Consider the following 20439-nt stretch of genomic DNA (forward strand, 5'->3'; position numbering starts at 1 on the left):
AATGATTTTTTAAATAATCATAGTTGTTTCGGGTTGTATTTTATTTTTAATCCCTGTCTTCTTTTTCCTCCAGTTATGTAAAGCCTTGATTTTATATCAAGTTAAATGAAATATGGCATCGTGTACACCTAAAATGGTATAAATCTTATCAGTCCTCTTTAAGAAAATTGGTTTAAAAATTTACTATGCAGACTTGTAAAAATGTGAAAAGTATCTCTAAGGCATTGAAGGTAATTGGTAATTCTAGCCAAACAGCTGTGATGGGTTATAGATTATTGTATTTTTTGTTTCCATAAAGGGAATTAGTTAGAAGATGTAGCAGTTCTCTTGTTAAAATTATAACTTCTTAACATCTTCCTTCCTTCCTTCCTTCCTCCCTCCCTCCCTCCCTCCCTCCCTTCCTTCCTTCCTTTCTTATTTTTAACATCTTTATTGGAGTATAATTGCTTTACATTGTGGTGTTAGTTTCTGCTGTATAACAAAATGAATCAGCTGTACATATACATATATCCCCATATCCCCTCCCTCTTGCGTCTCCCCCCCACCCTCCCTATCCCACCCCTCTAGGTGGTCACAAAGCACCGAGCTGATCTCCCTGTGCTATGTGGCTACTTCCCACTAGCTATCTATTTTACATTTGGTAGTGTATATATGTCCATGCCACTCTCTCACTTTGTCCCAGCTTACCCTTCCCCCTCCCTGTGTCCTCAAGTCCATTCTCTATATCTGTGTCTTTATTCCTCTCCTGCCACTAGGTTCTTCAGGACTTTTTTTTTTTTTTCTTTTAGATTCCATATATATGTGTTAGCATACGGTATTTGTTTTTCTCCTTCGGACTTACTTCACTATGTATGACAGATTCTAGGTCCATCCACCTGACTACATATAACTCAGTTTTGGTTTCCTTGTACGGCTGAGTAATATTCCATTGTATATATGTGCCACATCTTCTTTATCCATTCATCTGTCGATGGACACTTAGGTTGCTTCCACGTCCTGTCTATTGTAAATAGTGCTGCAATGAACATTGTGGTACGTGACTCTTCTTGAATTACGGTTTTCTCAGGGTATATGCCCAGTAGTGAGATTGCTGGGTCATATGGTAGTTCTATTTTTAGTTTTTTAGGGAGCCTCCATACTGTTCTCCATAGTGGCTGTATCAATTTACATTCCCGCCAACAGTGCAAGAGGGTTCCCTTTTCTCCGCACCCTCTCCAGCATTTATTGTCTGTAGACCTTTCGATGATGGCCATTCTGACTGGTGTGAGGTGATACCTCATTGTAGTTTAGATTTTCATTTCTCTAATGATTAGTGATGTTGAGCATCCTTTCATGTGTTTGTTGGCAATCTGTATACCTTCTTTGGAGAAATGTCTATTTAGGTCTTCTGCCCATTTTTGGATTGGATTGTTTGTTTTTTAGATATTGAGCTGCATGAGCTGCTTGTATATTTTGGAGATTAATCCTATGTCAGTCGCTTTGTTTGCAAATATTTTCTCCCATACTGAGGGTTGTCTTTTGGTCTTGTTTATAGTTTCCTTTGCTGTGCAAAAGGTTTTAAGTTTCATTAGGTCCCATTTGTTTATTTTTGTTTTTAGTTCCATTTCTCTAGGAGGTGGGTCAAAAAGGATCTTGCTGTGATTTATGTCATAGAGTGTTCTGCCTATGTTTTCCTCTAGGAGTTTGATAGTGTCTGGCCTTACATTTAGGTCTTTAATCCATTTTGAGTTTATTTTTGTGTATGGTGTTAGGGAGTGTTCTAATTTCATTCTTTTACACGTAGCTGTCCAGTTTTCCCAGCACCACTTATTGAAGAGGCTGTCTGTATACTCTTGCCTCCTTTATCAAAGATGAGGTGACCATAGGTGCGTGGGTTTATCTCTGGGCTTTCTATCCTGTTACATTGATCTGTACTTCTGTTTTTGTGCCAGTGCCATACTGTCTTGATTACTGTAGCTTTGTAGTATAGTCTGAAGTCAGGGAGCCTGATTCCTCCAGCTCCATTTTTCTTTCTCAAGATTGCTTTGGCTATTAGGGGCCTTTTGTGTCTCCATACAAACTGTGAAATTTTTTGTTCTAGTTCTGTGAAAAATGCCATTGGTAGTTTGATAAGGATTGCATTGAATCTGTAGATTGCTTTGGGTAGTATAGTCATTTTTACAGTGTTGATTCTTCCAATCCCAGAACATCATATATCTCTCCATTTGTTTGTATCATCTTTAATTTTTTTCATCAGTGTCTTATAGTTTTCTGCATACAGGTCCTTTGTCTCCTTAGGTAGGTTTATTCCTAGGTATTTTATTCTTTTTGTTGCAATGGTAAATGGGAGTGTTTCCTTAATTTCTCTTTCACATTTTTCATCCAGAAGTGTATAGGAATGCAAGAGATTTCTGTGCATTAATTTTGTATCCTGCTACTTTACCAGATTCATTGATTAGCTCTAGTAGTTTTCTGGTAGCATCTTTAGGAGTCTCTGTGTATGGTATCACGTCATCTGCAAACAGTGACAGCTTTGCTTCTTCTTTTCCAATTTGGATTCCTTTTATTTCTTTTTCGTCTCTGATTGCTGTGGCTAAAACTTGCAAAACTATGTTGAATAACAGTGGTGAGATTGGACAACCTTGTCTTGTTCCTGATCTTAGTGGAAATGGTTTCAGTTTATCACCATTGAGAACGATGTTGGCTGTGGGTTTGTCATATATGGCCTTTATTATGTTGAGGTAAGTTTCCTCTATGCCTACTTTCTGGAGAGTTTTTATCATATATGGGTGTTGAATTTTGTCAAAAGCTTTTTCTGCATCTGTTGAGATGATCATATGGTTTTTCTCCTTCAATTTGTTAATATGGTTTATCACATTGATTGATTTGCGTTTATGGAAGAATCCTTGCATTCTGGGATAAATCCCACTTGATCCTGGTGTATGATCCTTTTAATGTGCTGCTGGATTCTGTTTGCTAGTTTCTGTTTCCTTCCTTTCTTTTTCTTTCTTTTTCCTTCCTTCCCTTCCTCCCTCCCTCCTTTCTTTCTTTCTCTCCCTTCCTTCCTTCCTTCCTCCCTCCCTCCCTTCCTTTCTTCCTTCCTTCCATCCTTCCTTCCTTTCTTTCTTTCTTTTTTTAGTTAAGAAAGTCTCAAAAACATGTGAGGGTTTTGAAAAAGGGTAGGTAAGTGTTCACGTGATATAGCATCTAATTAATTAAAATCAGCATCCTGAAGACTTGATGGTTGAAAGTAACATTCTAGCATGAATTGGAGAAAAATTCCTTCCTCCTGATGGGCTTATCAATCAATTAACATTAGACTTTTTGTAATCTATTTTTCCCCCATTAAGAATGTTAATAACCTTTGGTTTTCAGACTTCAGTTGACTGTAACTGTACAAGCCTGTAGGAGAGATTTCGCTCTTTGCCTCATCTGTCAGAGCGATCTAAGTGTTCTTAGAGCTCCCTTCATTGATTTCAAACAATGTTTTCCAGAAAACATTTTTCTTTTCTTATTCATATACTTCTTAGTGTTTAAGAGAAGGGAGAACGTGGAAACTTGCTCTGAAAGGGAACAAATATTTTAAAGAAAACCATTCTTATTTCTTTTAAAAACATCTATAAAGGTCTAAAGTGAGTTCTGCATATAGGTAAACAGAAATCTCCCTTCATCCCTGTGTTCCTCCCCCTCCCCCTGCCTCTCACCCTCCATTTCTTTCTTCCCCATAAGACAGTGGTAAAGAACCACACCATGACTTTTATGACCACTTTAATTGCCATATATTGTTGCAGGTGCTGTGGCCATTACTCAGTATTTGTAGTTTAGGTGGACTATTCCATAATATGTCTGTGGTGTGTGTACTCATCTCTTTGCCAGACTGGGTGTATTTTTGTTCACTCAGAGCCAGTTTCTAGCATGTGGCCAACTCACCCGTATCTCATAAATCACTATAAATCTCCCACAGAAATTCAGGAGTGAGTGAGTGCCATACATAGACTCTATTCTGCGTATGCATTTCTGGAGAGGGCGTGTTGGCGGTCAAAGATTTCAGGCATAAAACCTCGTCACGTTTTTTGCAATTCCAAGACTGCTGCTACAGCAGCCCCTGGCAAAGAAGAAGTTCTCAGGAGAAAATATTCCAAGCAAATGCTCCCTGATCTTTTAGGCTAGAGACTCAGAGACTTACTCAGGTCCATGACCATATAAAAATGATTTTCCCACTAGGTGCTGTCCTTTGTAGGTGCGAGACTGAAAGTTTGGCTTGGAAGTAAGTCAGGTTGGGTGTAGGGTATTCTGTGGGGATGGGAGCTGGTGTTTCCTATCAGAGTGTGAAAACCTGTTTGTAAAATGGCCTTATAATTTCCTGTGGGCATATAACCTTTTGGTTCAAATCCTCTTGCCAACGTCTCCTCAAGTTGGCAGACTCCGGAGGTCTCCGCTACTGATGTATACTATAGATTTTATTTATAAAAAAATATATATGTTGGCCTAATCCTTTGGTCAAGTTGGCATTTGTTTCCTTCCATCTCTCTGTTTTGTGCTTGAGAATAGAGCCCATTTTTTTCTGTTTATAAGTCAGTCCTTTTTATTTGGTTGTAAAAGGCAGAGCCTCTTGCCTAGAGAAACACGGCAACATTAATGAATTGAAAACAGATTTTTCCCCACTTTCAAGTGTGTTCCACACTGTTCCTAAAAGACACATTAAATAATTCTACATGAGCAGGCTAAACTGCTTTGCATATGGCCAGTTTATGTTTGCACAAAAGTAACGTAAGCAGTTCAGAGGAAAATTGACGCACTGTTTGAAAAGAGAGTTGGACTTTCCATTCTCCTGAATGGGTATATTTTCCTTTGCCTGCAGTATTCCTTGGGACTTTAATGTTTAATAAACTTGATGTTCAGAGTCATAGCCTATGATTAGTACTCCTCTTGGCCCATCCAAAGCATCATCCCTGCATCCAGCTGCCTGCTTCCCATCTCTTCTGCTCTGTGCTCAGAACATCTCACACTTACCAAGGCCGCATTACGTCATGGGTGTCCCTCTTTCCTGCATCCCACAAACCTGTCTCTTCCCTCGTTTTCTCTTGTGAGTGGCTCCCGAACACGCAGATGAATTGGCACAAATCTGGGACTCATTCTTGTCATTTTCCTTTTCCTCATCATACCCTTCCCAGCCAGTTCTTTCCTGAGTTCTGCTGATGCTCTCTCAAATTCCTATTTGAAATCCATCAACCTCTATCCACCATCCTAGCTGTAGCCACCATCAGCCATCCTCAGGTCAACAGAAACAGCCTCCTGTCCTGACGCTGCTTCCACATGAGCCCACCTCAAACTCATCAGCCCCTGCGATACTGTTAATCATTAATTAGAACATCTCACTCTCCCTTTAGAGTCAAGTCCTAAATCCTTGCCATAGCCTGCAAGCTCCTGTGTGATCAGGTTCCTGCCTATTTCTCTGCCTTCCAGTTCTAGGGCCTCCTTACTCACTGCACTCCAGCCGAACTGGTTAAATTTCAGTTCCCGGGATGCACCTAGCTCAGGGCCTTTGTACATGCTCTGTCTCTGGCCTGTGTTGCACACTCTCCCCTCACAACTTTACCTAACTCCTACTCAACCTTTGGGTCTTTAGCTTAAAACAACTTCCCTGTAAATCACATCCTTGCAGAAACTCTCATAGCACCCTGCTTTGTTTTTTTCTTCATAGCACTGACCGCAGGATAGTAAACTAATTAGTTTATTGATTAGTTCCCCCCCCCCCGACTAAAACCTAAGTTACAAGAATGGCTTATCTCTTGTTGAATGAATGAATAAATGAACAGTAAGAGATAAACAACATGGTCCCCACTTTTTAGATGTAAGGACTAAGGCTTAGGGATTGTCACTGACTGTCCTAAAACTTTCACCTGTATGGTGGTGGAGCAAGGAATTAATCTAACTCTGGATCCAAAATCTGTGCTCTCTTTCTCATTGTTAGATGTGTCAGCTGGTTTGTGTAAAGCAAATTTGCAGTCCTGTACACTTTACATACATCTCACATGGGTCTTGAGATAACTCTCAGTTGAGTACTACTACTGTTCTATAGATGAGGAAACTGTGGCTCAGAGAATTTAAGAAATACAGGAAGTGGTGGGGCTGTCATGTGAACCTAGATTGTCTCCTCCAGAGCCCTTAACTCTGAAGCTGACCTGCCCTTCATAACACACACGCTTTCTTCTGTCATGTTCAAGCCTGGCACCAGATGCTCTAGGCCTCCTGGTGACCTGTTTTCCCTTCCATTCCCCTCTCATCCTACTCCCCTCTGTATTCCCAAGACTGGTAAGCTGTGTTTTGCAGGTCTGCCAGGTGGCTTCTGGCTAGCTCCAGCCAGTAGGAGGCAGCTAGAGGAAATGGGAGGGTGGGAGAAAGGAAAGCCTGGGGTATATCTCCTTCCTTCTCTCTGCTTTGTATCTTCCCTTTGGTTTTATCTTTTTCCGAATGCCCTTCTCTTTGTGACTTCTGCTAATGCCACTTACTAGTGGTCTGTCTACTAATAGTTACTAGTGGCCGATGATCTAATGCCAGTAGTAGTGATTTACTAGTGCCCTAGAGAGACCAAGGGAAGAGGTGGCAGAGCTTTCCTGTTGTCGGTAATTTCCTCACGTAGCTTTTCACCTCTCCCTATACCTTTGTAACACATTCCCAAGTATTAAATTTCTTTTATTGGACTGCCTGGCATCATGGCATAGGCTCTAGTTGCTGCCGTCAGAGTACCCATCTCATTTCCTACTTCTTCCTTCCTTAAACCTGGATTAAAGGAGCTTTAAGATGTATCCAAGACCTGCAGGCCATTCAGCTGGAAGTGGTATTTGCCTGAGCAAGAAGCCATGATAAAAACCCTCTCTTAAGTTGGTTACATTTCCTCTTTACACCCCTAGGGTACATTGAGGATGTGGAGGCTATAACGTGCTAAGTGATATCCTTACGACCCTGAAGGACCACTGCAGCTTCTAAAGGTGCTAAATGTTAACTGGATAGTGGCTACTTAAGAGGGAGAATCTGTTTCTGTTTTGTATATACATTCATTTGTATTATTTTTAGATTCCACACATGAATTCTATCATATAGTGTTTGTCTTTCTCTGTCTGATTTACTTCACTAAGCAGAATATTCTCTAATATCATCCACGTTGCTGCAAGTGGCAGTATTTCATTCTTTTTTATGGCTGAGTAATATTCCATTGTATATGTATACCTCATCTTAATGTGGTTACCAAAGGGGAGATGGAAGGGGGCCACAAATTAGAGGTATGGGCTTCACAGATACAAACTACTATGTATAAAATAGATAAGCAACAAGAATATAATGTACAGCATAGGGAATTATACCCATTAACTTGTAATAACCTATAATGGGATATAGTCTACAAGAATACTGAATCACTATGCTGTATACCTGAAACTAACACAATATTGTAAATCAAGTATACTTCAATTTAAAAAAGAACAAAAAAGGGGGTAATAGAGAGAAGAAGAATCTGCCTCATAAGAATGGATTGTGTTTAATTATAGTGGAAAAGGTAACAGTGCGAAGGAGTTTCCACTAATATACCTGAGGTCGGCCCCACGTTCATGGTCCTGTAATCCCTGAGTTTGTCTTTCCAGCTTTCAGTGTTCTTGCCACCATGATTCCCTGGGATCAGGAGGAGGGAGGAACAAGAGGTAGCTGTAGCTGCCCTCTCTGGTCCCTGGCACATTCCTCAACTCCAGAAACATGCTTCCTGCATCTTTGGGAATCATTTTCCAAAGTGGCAAGAACATGGCTCTTCCAGAAGTGACCCCAGATAAACAACAGTCTCCCTTCCTCTCCCCCCAAAACAAAGTAAGAAAAAAAAAGACAAGATGAACCTGGTCCACCCCCAGTATTCTCATACGTTAATGGTTGATGTGCTGTCCCTGAGAGAATTTGGCATAATAACAAGATTCATGACACACTGGCTCCAACGGATCACTAAAAGTTTTTGGTCAAAGAGTATAAAAATTGGGACTTCCCTGATGGTGCAGTGATTAAGAATCTGCCTGCCAATGCAGGGGACACGGGTTTGAGCCCTGGTCTGGGAAGATCCCACATGCCACAGAGCAACTAAGCCCGTGCGCCACAACTACTGAGCCTGCGCTCTAGAGCCCATGAGCCACAACTACTGAGCCCGCGTTCTGCAACGACTGAAGCCTGCGCACCTAGAGCCTGTGCTCCACAACAAGAGAAGCCGCCACAATGAGAAGCCCGCGCACCGCAACCAAGAGTAGCCCCACTCTCCGCAACTAGAGAAAGCCTGCGCGCAGCAACAAAGACCCAACGCAGCCAAATAAATAAATAAATAAATAAATAAACCAAAAAAGTATAAAAATTGGTTCCCACTCCCCCGACATTTAGTTCTTTAAAAAAAATGTCTGTAATACAGAATAGGAATAAATAAAGTGTGACTGCCTTTCTCTAGCTGGGATATCATCCCTGATGTTATCAATTTTAATAGCTACTTAAATATGTCAAGATCTATTTAAGTTCAGACAAGCACAACTAACATTCAAGTCAGTTCTTTAGAACTAGAATGACTAGATTTGGGTGATACTTAGTAAATTTTTGCTTATGTTTTTTTCTGAGCAAATGAACTGAAATAATTATAAAATTGAAACATTTTATAAGATGACACTATTGCATTTAATTGTATGAAATTTACAGTGTAGAAAATGTAATCATTTTATTCAGTAGTCCGTGGTGTAATTAAGACTGTTCTTTTGAGGTATCTTGTATTTATGATTTTCCCCTTCCACCTGGATGAGACATCTCAAATTCAAAATTATACGTCAATTAGGTATATTCTCAGGATTCTTTTTCAAGAGGCTGTTTTCTCATATCATGTGTATCCCTGGTTTTATCATCCACGGGGATGCTTTTGCAATCCAAACATAGAAGCAGAAGCAGAGACACAGATAGTGCTCTGGACTTTTTCCATTTTCTTCAGGAAAGGGACCACACAGGATGAGGCACAATTTAATAATAAAGTAATGTCGCAGCACACAGTGTGTGATGTGCAGTAAAGATCGTTTTAAATTCCCATCAGAGCACACACCATGAACTGTGCTAATGGAAGTAACACATTTTACAAAATCTGCATGTGTGAGGCTTCTCCATCCTGTTTTAAGTGGGGCAATGTATATAAATAATAGATATTAGCAATTAAGCATCCATTCCTATGCACTCATTTATATATTTGAAAATAAATTAACCACAAACTACATAAAAGTGGATGCAATCTTCTCTTTTCCCTTCTGTTTCCCCTGCTGTTCCTGAAAGATATTTCTGTATTTATCTCAGTATGAACAGTGACCCCAGCTCTCAATTTCTGCATCCTTAAATTAATTACTATCAAAATTTTCCTAAAATGCAATGAGTCTGACTTAACTCTTTATTTCCTTGATGTTTGCTATCTAGGATAATGAGAGGTTCTTAGCACTATCTGTGGGCCCTAGTCTAGGTGTTTTACTCTCCTTTTTAACCAGGTACCAAAAACTCTTACCTCAGTGGGGGGATTTTTTTTTTTTTTTTTTTACAATGTGGGAAATGAAGGATGAGCTATTACCTGTGCTGTCCGCTTAATACTGGAATTTTCTGGGTCATAGTAGCCTCTGTCCAGGCCCTAAGAAAACAGTCTAATTCAATGGTCTTCATGAATCTCCTTTGCTCTTTTGAAGAAAGAGTAGTTGGTTCTTTTCCTACATGAGGCTCCTGAGTATGTGTTTCCACTTTAATGGAGTAGTCATTTTGGTCTTCGCTGAGAATACAAGGGTTCAGGTATCATGCCAGCTGCATTGGTCCTTCTCATTCTGCCAAGATACCTGATGAGACAGATCAGAGTGGTTCCGGAGGGGCACCACTCTCCTGTATTGTGTGGATACATATAATGGTAATTCGTAATTCTGGGATCATTACAACCAAGATCTATTACAAGTAAAATCCATGCATCCCTGACACGATCTGATAAAATTCTGTATTGCCAAAATGCAGAGAACTCTCCTCTGTTGCCTGTTTTCTTGATTAGCATCAAGCTCTAACAAAACCAGAAACTTGGACATCATCTTGGACTCAAGGTCATACCTGGCAGCCTATCGGCCAAAGTTAGCTGAAAGCTGTGTATTGTCGGGAGTGTCTGGGGCTTCATAAAAGAAATAGAACTATTGCCAACACTTAAAAATTGGGAGATTTCCTATAACACTCTAGCTCTGGCAGGTCTGAACCTCTTTTTCCTTCTGGCAACAATTAGCTGGAGCGGAGTGGAGGCAGTGTTCTTCTCCTTGCCACAGTCCTCACCCATCCCTATCACACATCTGGAGGTACTTCCTTATTCGCATTGTCTCCTGGCAACTGCAGGCAATTGTGTCTTCTAGTCTAAAGCCTCCATGGCAATGTTTTCACGGGATCATATATGACGTGTGTTAGAAATCTCTCCCCTTACTTTTTAAAACCATAATCATAATAAAAGCAAAAGTCGAACATCTGTTCTGTGACAGGTTCTGTACTGGATGTTTTACCCATGTTATTTCATTTGATCTTCAAAACACCCAATTGCGTGTTACTAGCTCCATTATATAACTGAGTCTGAGATTTAGAGATGGTAAAAAACTTAATCCAGTCTTATACAGTGAATAAATTTCAGAGCCAGGAATTAAACTGATGTGATTTCAAAGTTCCTGTTATACAAAGTTTATTTCACTTTTTTTATCTTACTTTGAAAAAGTAAATACGAATTTAAATATAGACCAGAAACTGTACCTTTTTATGTTTTCCTGTGAGAAACTTCAAGGTTTCTTTAAATGCAAATGTCAGTATGGAACATTACACAATTCCTGAATGGTTTATGTCTCCTATGAAGGTCAGTGCAAAGTTAACATGAGTAAAATTCCATATGTCTTGGTGTGGAGTCTATGGCCTTGAACTTGACTGTGCTGATCATTTAGCATCAATTCAATTTGAAATTGGTTTTGCAAGTGCAACATGCCTCTTATGTCATATATAGAGGTGGTTTGGTGTAGCTTTGCACTGATTCGAATGCCTAGAAGGTGATGTTACCTAGAGGAACCAACCCTTTTCCACAGGCTGCTGGTGTAAGCGTCCTTGTATTTTATTGCAGTCTATATTTATACTTTTCCAGCTTTGCAATGCTATTCCACCCTGTCTTCATCTCCTCTCAGCCTGGAGTCGCGGGTTGAATAGTCCCAGATGCAAGAAGAGAAAAAAATTGGCTATTTTTTAGTCTACTTCATAGCTCCATAGCAAGAATGATTTTACCTCACTCCGGCTATTTAAAACACTTTGCCTCAAACTCCCAGCTTTGAGAGCAAACAACCTGCCAAGCACCTCATAATTGCAAGGTGACCTTGACATGTGTCATTCATCAGCGTTTTCAAATTGAAGCCTTCCTGGTTAATATTCATAAAGACTTTTTTTTCTAACAGCATATATGATGGTTTTCCAGGGGCTGGGGTTTGGGGAGCTTTATTTAGAGATGGGTTGATTGTAAGAAACATACCATCAGTGTCTCTTGCATGAACTGAAGGATGAGTTTGGAGGTAGGAAAATTTCGTTTGGCATTCTTCAAGGGAGGACAGGGATATGCTGGATTCTGACAGTTTTTTCTCACTGGGGGTTTCCTTGGCTGGTCCATCTGTGATTTTGAATTCGGATACTGAATTTATAACGATGGTATTAATGGCTTTCTCGTCTGCCTGCTTTTCGTTTGTGAGTTGCGTATCTAGATGAAAAAAGAAAACACACATACACAGACCCGCTTATAGTTGACATGACCTCGCGATCCAAGAAGGGACATTTGCAGAAAAATTCACATTCTAGACTTTTATAAGATTAAAATCTTATTTAGAAGCATGAAGCATTATTGGACAGGATTATCTTGAATGAAACTATATGTAAGAATAAAAGTTCAATAATTATAAAATTTTACCCATATTTCAAGTTTCACCTATCACAGTCATTTGTACCACTTATTTCAAAAACACACAGTGGTTTTTATAGTGATGGGTGGGGAGAATCAAGGCATTCATTCACTAGGATTAACAAAATCTCATAGAATGTTGTCAGCTTATTGTCATAATGTTTTATGGATCTCAGAAGTAGTAGAAGGGTCTTAAATGCTGGACAGTAATGTATATGATCTCAATCAAGTTGTTTTATTTCTTTGTGTCTACAAACCTTAGTTTCCTCCCCTGTATAAGAAAAGTGGTCACACATAACCATCCTATAAACTCATTTCTACATCTGCCTTTAAAGACTCTTACTTTGCCAGTCTTTTCTCTGCCTTGCCATTTGTTAGGTGTCTATGAAGGTGATAGTCTTTGTGGCTTTTGGGGTGTACTCCTTGGGAACAGGCTTTTATTTCCATATAACCACCTGGCAGGGAGCCTAGAGCAAAGTCCTTGACTGAGATTCTGGTTTGGAGAGGCACAGAGAAGGCTGAAAAGACCTAGGTGCTTCGTGTATTTCAGAACTCCCATACTCATTTACTGGTTCCTGCAGAATAATTGAGGGTCCGTTATATAACAAGCACTGGTCTGGAAACTGGGGATTGAGTGCTGACGAAGACAGGCATGGTCCCTGGCTTTCAGAAACATCCAGACGGGGTAGTGATGCAGGCACTGTATAGCTTACCTACACCAATTAAATCGTCCTAAGATGGAGAGAAGAGTTAACAGAAGGTATTCTCAAACCTGCATCCAGGATGATGCCCAGGGACTTCTTCAGCCCTAAACAAGCATCAGTCCTGGTGATTTGGCGGCACTACTGGGAGATAGTGAAGGTGCCTTCTGGAGAATTGCCTTTTCCATCACTAGCCCAGTGCCTGACTCAGTGACGCTCACTGAGTGACTGAAATCAATAAAACAGTTGGCAACCTGGTTTAATTTTACTGCGCTTAGGCAGCTCCGTGCAAGAAATACATTCTTGCCAAGTCCATTTTCATTGTCCTTCCGGAAATTGCTTCTTAGTTTGAGGTAGATGGAAATCTCTGCTTGATCCTGCCACCTAGGACAGTGGTAGACGTGTCTACAGAGTAGAATCATCTCGGAAACCTTCTAAAAATGTGTAATTTGTTTAAAGCTCAGGCAATCCCTCCTCCCCCTCAACAGATTAGATCACAGCCCCTGAGGGATTTTTGAAGCTCCCTGAGTGATTCCAACATGCAGAAAAGTTTGGGAACCACTGCCACAGAGGCCTTCTGCTTTTGAGAGTGGAGAAAGGAGAGGGCAGCCCACTGATGCATACATCAGTGATTTTCAGAAGCTAATCATGAGACAGTTGCTCTGCAAAGGCTCCTAACTGGCACGGGAGCTGAGAGTATTGCACGCACAATTGTATCGTCTCAGGCCGTTTTTGTTGCTTTCTGAGCCTCCAAACAGCCTCGGCTTTCAACAGTGTTTAATTTTTATTCCCTACCTCTTAGGCTGCTAGCTTTAAATCTCTTGGTTGCAGTTTGATTCACCTTAAAAGGGATTGGCAGAGATAGGGGTTCAGAAAAACATCTATTGTTGCTAGCAGTTAATGTAATATTGAATAGGTAGAATTAGTTCAACAGATTGGGAAACTCTTGGGTTCCTTTAACCCAAGAGAGATTCACCGAATTAATGGTATAGTGATGATAATGATGATGATGATGATGATGATGATGATGACAAAAATAACAGTTTACTTTTCTTGCTTGGATATCAAAGTGTCAAGTAACCAGCTTTAATCGCAAATAGTCATTCAAATTATGCCTTCAGTCCTTAGAGAAGAACTGGTATTTTGGGCCAGATAATTCTTTGTCACAGGGAGATTGTAGGGTGTTTAGCAGCATGCATGTCCTCTACCTACTTGATGCCAGGAACACCAGTTGCCCTAGGACATGACAAACAAAAAGGTCTGTGGATATTGCCACATTTCCTCCATGGGGCAAAATCACCAATTTTGAATATCAAACCACTGCTTTATACATGCATACACACACACACACACACATAGCACACAGAGTTGTATACCTTGTATGTCAAGTTCTGTGTTACCACTATGTACCTTATTTAATTTAAGCATCACAAAGACTCTAGGAGGTAGATACTGTCAGCCTCCCAGGACAGATGGGAAATGTATAAATTGGTACCCCAAGTTAACAGATGAATGAGTGTAACCAAGGCTTAGTTTATTTAGAAAAGTTCCCTGAGGCTTCCTTGTTAGTAAATGGTAGAGAGCTGGGATTTGAACCCAGGCTGTTTGGACTCCAAAAGCTTTGCTCTTGTCCCTGTCTCTTTATATTATTCAACATTTTCTCCACTTTGTTCTTAGCTTTTATCTCTGCTTCCTCACTATTGGGACTGCACATCAGCAAAACCCTCTTCACTCTAAATCCCATGATGTGTCACCTACCTGAAATCAAGCCTTGCAAATAACATCGCTTTACAGACATACCTAAGCAGTCTCTGCAAAGCAAGACTACCTTCTTGCACACTTAGGGAATCCTGCCTCTTTAGTTACAGCTGCTGTATCCCCTACATTAAAGAGCATTTCAGGCAGAGCTGATAGATAACAAAACTTTGATGAGTATCGAGATTACAGCAGCTATTTACTACAGAATTAATTGACAATCAGTTCAAATTATCACACCTAGTCAGGCCGCATGTAATGTAAATGGCTTTTGCACAAAGTAATTCAGTAACAAAAAAAAAGTTGGATAGAGGTTACTGGAATATAAGAACATGCGGAGAATACAGTATACAGCCAAGTGGTATATGATTCTCTTTTTAATTTCTCGACACTTTTAAGTATAGCATTTTGAATCTAAGTGGTGTGCTACATTAAGCAACCATTTGGAGACACTGGGCTTGTACTGAGAGAATTTTATGGAGAAGTTAAACTGCCATTCATAAAGTTATTTTAATTCTATAATCTCTGTTTATATTTTTATTTTATTTTTTTCATTCCCCACTGGGAACTATCTGTTACTCATTAGAAAATCATCTGACAAACACACATTTCAGAACCCAGTCTGTTCAACCCAGAATTCTGACATCTGAAATGAGTCACAATTTTTGGGTGAATGTTACTGACATCTTCCATCTTTTATAGATGGAATGCTAACAGTAATTTCCCCAGATTCCTTCTTTTGCGGTGTTATTTGACTTTGTACCCGAAGTATTATAAAGTAGCATTTAAGCTAAAAGGAGAAACACATAAAAAGTGGTATCACATCTTCTGCAGAGAAAACTATTTTGGAATTAAATAAGGAACTCGTGAAACTAAATTTGGGATGTTATACATAGTTCTTGACATTAACTTAGAGAAAATAATTTTTTTCAACAGGAAAAAAATCACCAAAATTAGGACAAAAATTAGAAGTTCAACTGTATTTCTTGGGAAAGAAATTAAAGTGTGTACTGAAAGTCAGGGAAATAGAAAATTTCTGTTTGGGCTAGAAGTAATTGCAGAAGCAATGGGCATAAACTTAAGTAACAGAGACGACAGACAGTAAATTAATTTTTTATTACCACTGAGCAAATGTTATTAATTTAATTCAATTAACATTTATTGAGTACCCACATGCAATGGATGAATCAATGTGACAGGAGCTATTAATTTATTTACTTTAAGTCATTAATGAAACATTTTAATGATTTTCATTTTTGCTCACTAAGTGTGACTTTAGAATTTTTGCATTGGTGCATCTTCTGAGTCTCTATATATATGAATTCAAATCATGAATAAGTAACATCTCTTCTCCCCCGCGCTCCTCCGATCCTATTCTTGTTTTCCCCCTCCCTTCCCTTCCCATTTCTCTGTCTGGGTTTACTTCTTTGATCTTTCCTATCTCGATTATTGGTTTCTTCTTTCCCTCCCATTCCCTCAATATATTTTTTCCTCAAACTTTGTTCTCTTGGTTCCTTTCTTTGTTCCTTGGTCTTAAAGTCTGTATTCGTTCACACTCACAACTTATTTTCTTTGTGCACTTGGGCCCCAAATCTCTATGCGGTTAGCCAGCCAGCCACAAAAACTATGTGCCTAGCTGTACTAGGTGCTTGGGAATTCAAAGACTAAGAGCAAATAGTCCTCAAGAGACCCAGAGTCAATTGCAGTCTCAAACTTGCAACTGACTGTTGGATGTTTTATTTGAATTACTGGCCAAATCCTTACAATTACTGTGTCTCTTTCTATGGGCCCGTCATTCTCCTCCCCAAACTTGGTAATCCTGGATGTCCCTGGAGAATTCACAATTCAGTTTCTTTTCATAGTATTGTCATTTTGCCAGTTTCATGAGCTTAAAAATATTTGATTTGCCCCATCTCTCCATTCAATGACCTTCCAGTTTTTCTTTATTATTCCTTCTAAATATCTCACAAGTCCATCTCTGTTTTTTCATTTGAAATACTACCACTCAGGTTTAATCTTCCGTGCCCTCAAATCTGGACTCCAAGGCATACCTCGGAGATATTGTTGGTTCTGTTGCAGACGGCCATAATAAAGGAAGTACTGTGGTAAAGCAAGTCACACGAATTTTTTGCTCTCCCAGTGCATATGAAAGTTCTGTTTACACTATAGTGTAGTCTGTTAAGTGTGCAACAGCATTATGTCTAAAAACACAAGGTACATACGTTACTTAAAAATGCTTCACTGCTGAAAAATGCTAACCGTCAGTGAGTTGTCGTCTTTTTGCCATAGTCATAGCAAAGATCATTGATCCCAGATCACCATGACAAATACGGTAATAATGAAAAAGTTGGAATATTGTGAGAATTATGAAAATGTGGCACAGAGACACGAAGTGAGAAAATGCTGTTGGAAGAGATGACTCTGATAGACTTGTTTGATGCAGGGTTGCCACAAACCATCAATTTATAAAAAACACAATATCTGTGAAGCACTATACAGCAAAGCAAAATGAAACAAGGTCAGCCTGTGTTTCAGTAATCATTGATCTCAACTATAATAACAACTCTCCTAAGACATCTTACACACTGTAATCAAAATGATGTTGTGAGCAGTACTCTTCTGATCATATTACTCATGAAAAAGCAAAACAAAACAAAGCAGACGCACATCATGCATACACACAAAATGTCAGTAGCTCTTTCTTTCCCATTCTCTTATTCTCAATTAACTTATCCATTCTACTGACAAATTGCCTTTGACATAAGTTGCTTGTTGTTAAGTTTTTCTTGTGAACGCTAAACTCCAGAAGCCTCTATGAAAATTATTAGATAAGATGTTAAGGCAGGGTGATTTTAATTTTAATTCTAGACCAAAACGTTTAAGGTGAGTGTGTATTTCAAATGTTTGGACCATTTTTAAAGCTGTAATGGTGAATTATATTTTCCTTTGGATTTAAACTGTACTCTAGCTTAGAATTTAGTACTGTGATTATCCGTGGTTGAAATCAGATAAGAAACATACAAGTGACATTTCAAAGTGTAAGCTACTAAACCATTAATAAATAAGTATGGTTAGTAAGCTGACATGGTAGAGGTAAAAAAAGTTTTTTCCTTTGTATGTAAAGTTTGTAAAGTTCACACAAATGTCAGAAATGGTAATTTGTTGTTACTGTTAGACTATATGGACTTTATTCTCCACAGCTTGGTAGGTAATGACACAATACACAAAGTAGAGAAAAGCATACAGCATGATCACACATGGTGAAAATTATTAGAACAAGCTAGAATCATTTTCTTGATGTATAGAGCATTATTTTTCTTACATTGAGTTAAATTTGAGATTTGATACTATGGCTAAAGACAGAACAAAATGAGGAAGATAAGGATTCCCTAGTAGTCACAAAAGCATAATAAAAGGTAACTGATACTCAAAGAAGGTGTTTTTTTTTAAAAAAAAAACCATATTTTCTTTTTGGGAAGCTGAGTGGGGTAATTTTCTCAAGGTGAGGGTTGAAGGCTTCCTAGAATGTTCTCACCTTTTGAAATGAATGGCAGTAAGTAATTCATGGAGCGTTCCATTGTTATATCCTGTTAGTTAGATTGGACAAAACAAAATCTTGGGTTCATTACATCTATTTTTTGATGGGGAAGGGATAAATGAACTAAGAATATTATACTGGACCTTCTTTTTCTTTAATTTTTCAAATGCCAGCTCTGGTTAGATGTCCTTTAAAGATATTCAGGTTTTTTGTTTGTTTGTTTGTTTTATTTTTTAAGACAGGTTAAAGCAGCAGTTTTACATATCATTGTTTTGCTTTGTCTTCTGCAACACTTCAACTGAAACTCTGCTTCGAAAAACATTAGATAAAATGTTTATCAAGGGCCGTGACAAGAGGACATTTTAAGCCTTTTCAGTCAGCCTTAGTAAATCTTTTTTTTTTTAATAGAGAGAAAAAGCAAAAGAATATTATTCCTCCAGATGTCATAGCAATGAGTGTTCAAGGTAAAAAGGATTCATGGGGAAGAAAGTTCTAAGAGAAAGTTGAACATGGCCCCCTCCTCAGGCTTCCCTGATACCTGCAAAGCAACTTCAGTCTTTTGGGACCGAAGTGGGATTTTTGGCCTAATGTTTCTAGATAATTACCTCCGTTTTCTGCTTGCCACTATACTTTGCACCGGTAGGCAGACATAGGCTAAGTGATATACTTTTATAGCTTGATCCTAAACTTTAACAAGGAGCAATTCAGTCCTAGGAAGTGGTTGAATCTTCTTTAGACATGAAAACAGTTTGCAATTATGAGTCTCCATTTCATTTTCATGCAGTTAGCTTCAGTTTAACGTTAGTATAAAGTGTCTCAAGAAATAGAGATTATGTTATCTTAGGAAAAAAATAATTGGTTAGCAGTTTTTATAGCTTGATGCACTTGGATTAGTAATAGGTTAAGAGCTCTGAAAAAAATAAATGAAGCCAATCAGGCTATAAACTCATGTATAATTGGTGTTGTGTATATATTTGATTTCTTTTTTTACTGTTATGTTTAAATATAAATGGTAAAAATTATAATTATTCACAATCGTCTCTATTATGTTAAAACCATCACAATTTATCATCCCAACTATTTGAATGTCACTGAAAGTCTCTTACTTGCATTATCTCATTTGACGCTCACAACAGTATTGCAAAGTATTATTATCACCATTATATGAATGAGGAAGTAGATGGAGTGTCAGAGATTTTAATGGTTTGCCCAAGATTACCCGGCTGGTAAGGGGCAGGGCTAGTACTTGAACTTACGCCTTCTAATTCCTATGACAGTCAAACTTTCACAAATTGCTTTATGGAACCAGGCACTCTGATATGAGATCAAGACACTTTTCTGAAGTATAACTCCTTTGTCCTTTCTGATTTTCCTTTCTCTAGGCTAAGCGATTTTGCTGGTGTTTGATTAGGAAGCACGCTATGTGTTTGCTCAAAACCAGAATTCTTACAAATGATTGCATTTTCCAAACTTATCCCTCAAAGACCATTGCAAGTGTCATCTCCTAGGTGAAGCTTCCTACACTGCCCCCCACTCCAACTGAAATTGTTACCTTTGGGAGCCCCCAGAGACCTGGGTTGGTCCTCATTATAGCCTACACTTCCATTTATTGTACTGTGGCTAATTGTGGATGTATTTCTCTTCCCTTTTCTGTTGTGAGCTCCTTGAAGAAATGTGACCTCCATTCATCTTTGATTTTCCAGCACCTAGCACAGTGTCTGGCAGGAAGCAAGCGTTAAGTAAATTTCAGATGACTGATGAACTGACTGACAGATTGAACGTGGGGTGTCTCAGCTTTCAGTTGACAGTTGACTCATTTTCCCTGGGACAGGTTTTTCTGAGCACATCTTCCATTGGTCTTCCTCTCCTACTCTCGCTATGCCAGTTGATCCTGGTGAAAGTCTAAAAATTCTCTCTTTTGTGCTAAAATATATATTGATTTTTATTTTGATGTGAAAGCAACATTTGCATTTGTATCTATAAAACTGTGAATACGAAAAGACACAAAGAAAATAAAATCCCCTGTAATTCTACCGTTATTAACACATTATTTCATTTGTTTCACAAAAAGACAATGGAAAAATCTGGTGTATATATAGCATATATATCTACATATATGTCAGATTTATAATATATAAAATATGTATTAAAATTAGAATCTATATTTATCTAATTTTAATATATATACAGTATATATGTATATATTATATATAGTGTTTCCAAGATGTGCCACTCACTCTTCTAGGAACTTTGCATGTATTAACTCATTTAATACTCCCAGAAACCTTATGTGTTAAGTGCTACTAGTATCATCCCCATTTTTTGGATGAGGACCCAAGAGCACAGGGATATAAAGTAACTTACCCAAGGTCACCCAACTAAAAAGTGATGGAGTTGGGATTATAATTAAGGCAGCCTGGCTACAGGTGTGTGCTTCTAACCATCATGCTGTATTGTCTGTCTAGATAGAGGTTTAAAAAGAA

General features: G+C 38.7%; 1 protein-coding gene and 1 long non-coding RNA gene across 3 annotated transcripts in view; one reads left to right on the forward strand and one right to left on the reverse strand.

Moving 5' to 3' along the window:
• The window catches only part of LOC309637556, a 738298-nt gene that overhangs the window by 168582 nt on the left and 549277 nt on the right, over positions 1-20439 (forward strand). The gene's annotated exons all lie outside the window — the stretch shown is intronic.
• Positions 1-20439, reverse strand: part of MDFIC2 (MyoD family inhibitor domain containing 2) — a 115234-nt gene that overhangs the window by 16181 nt on the left and 78614 nt on the right. For both annotated transcript variants that reach the window (XM_082412404.1, XM_082412405.1), the window contains one exon: positions 11543-11764. In XM_082412404.1, the coding sequence (XP_082268530.1) occupies positions 11543-11764 (222 nt within the window). The remainder of the gene's footprint in view (positions 1-11542; positions 11765-20439) is intronic.

This window comes from Balaenoptera physalus (assembly GCF_965194825.1).
Source record: "Balaenoptera physalus genome assembly, chromosome: 11".
Classification (NCBI taxonomy): Eukaryota; Metazoa; Chordata; class Mammalia; order Artiodactyla; family Balaenopteridae; genus Balaenoptera; species Balaenoptera physalus.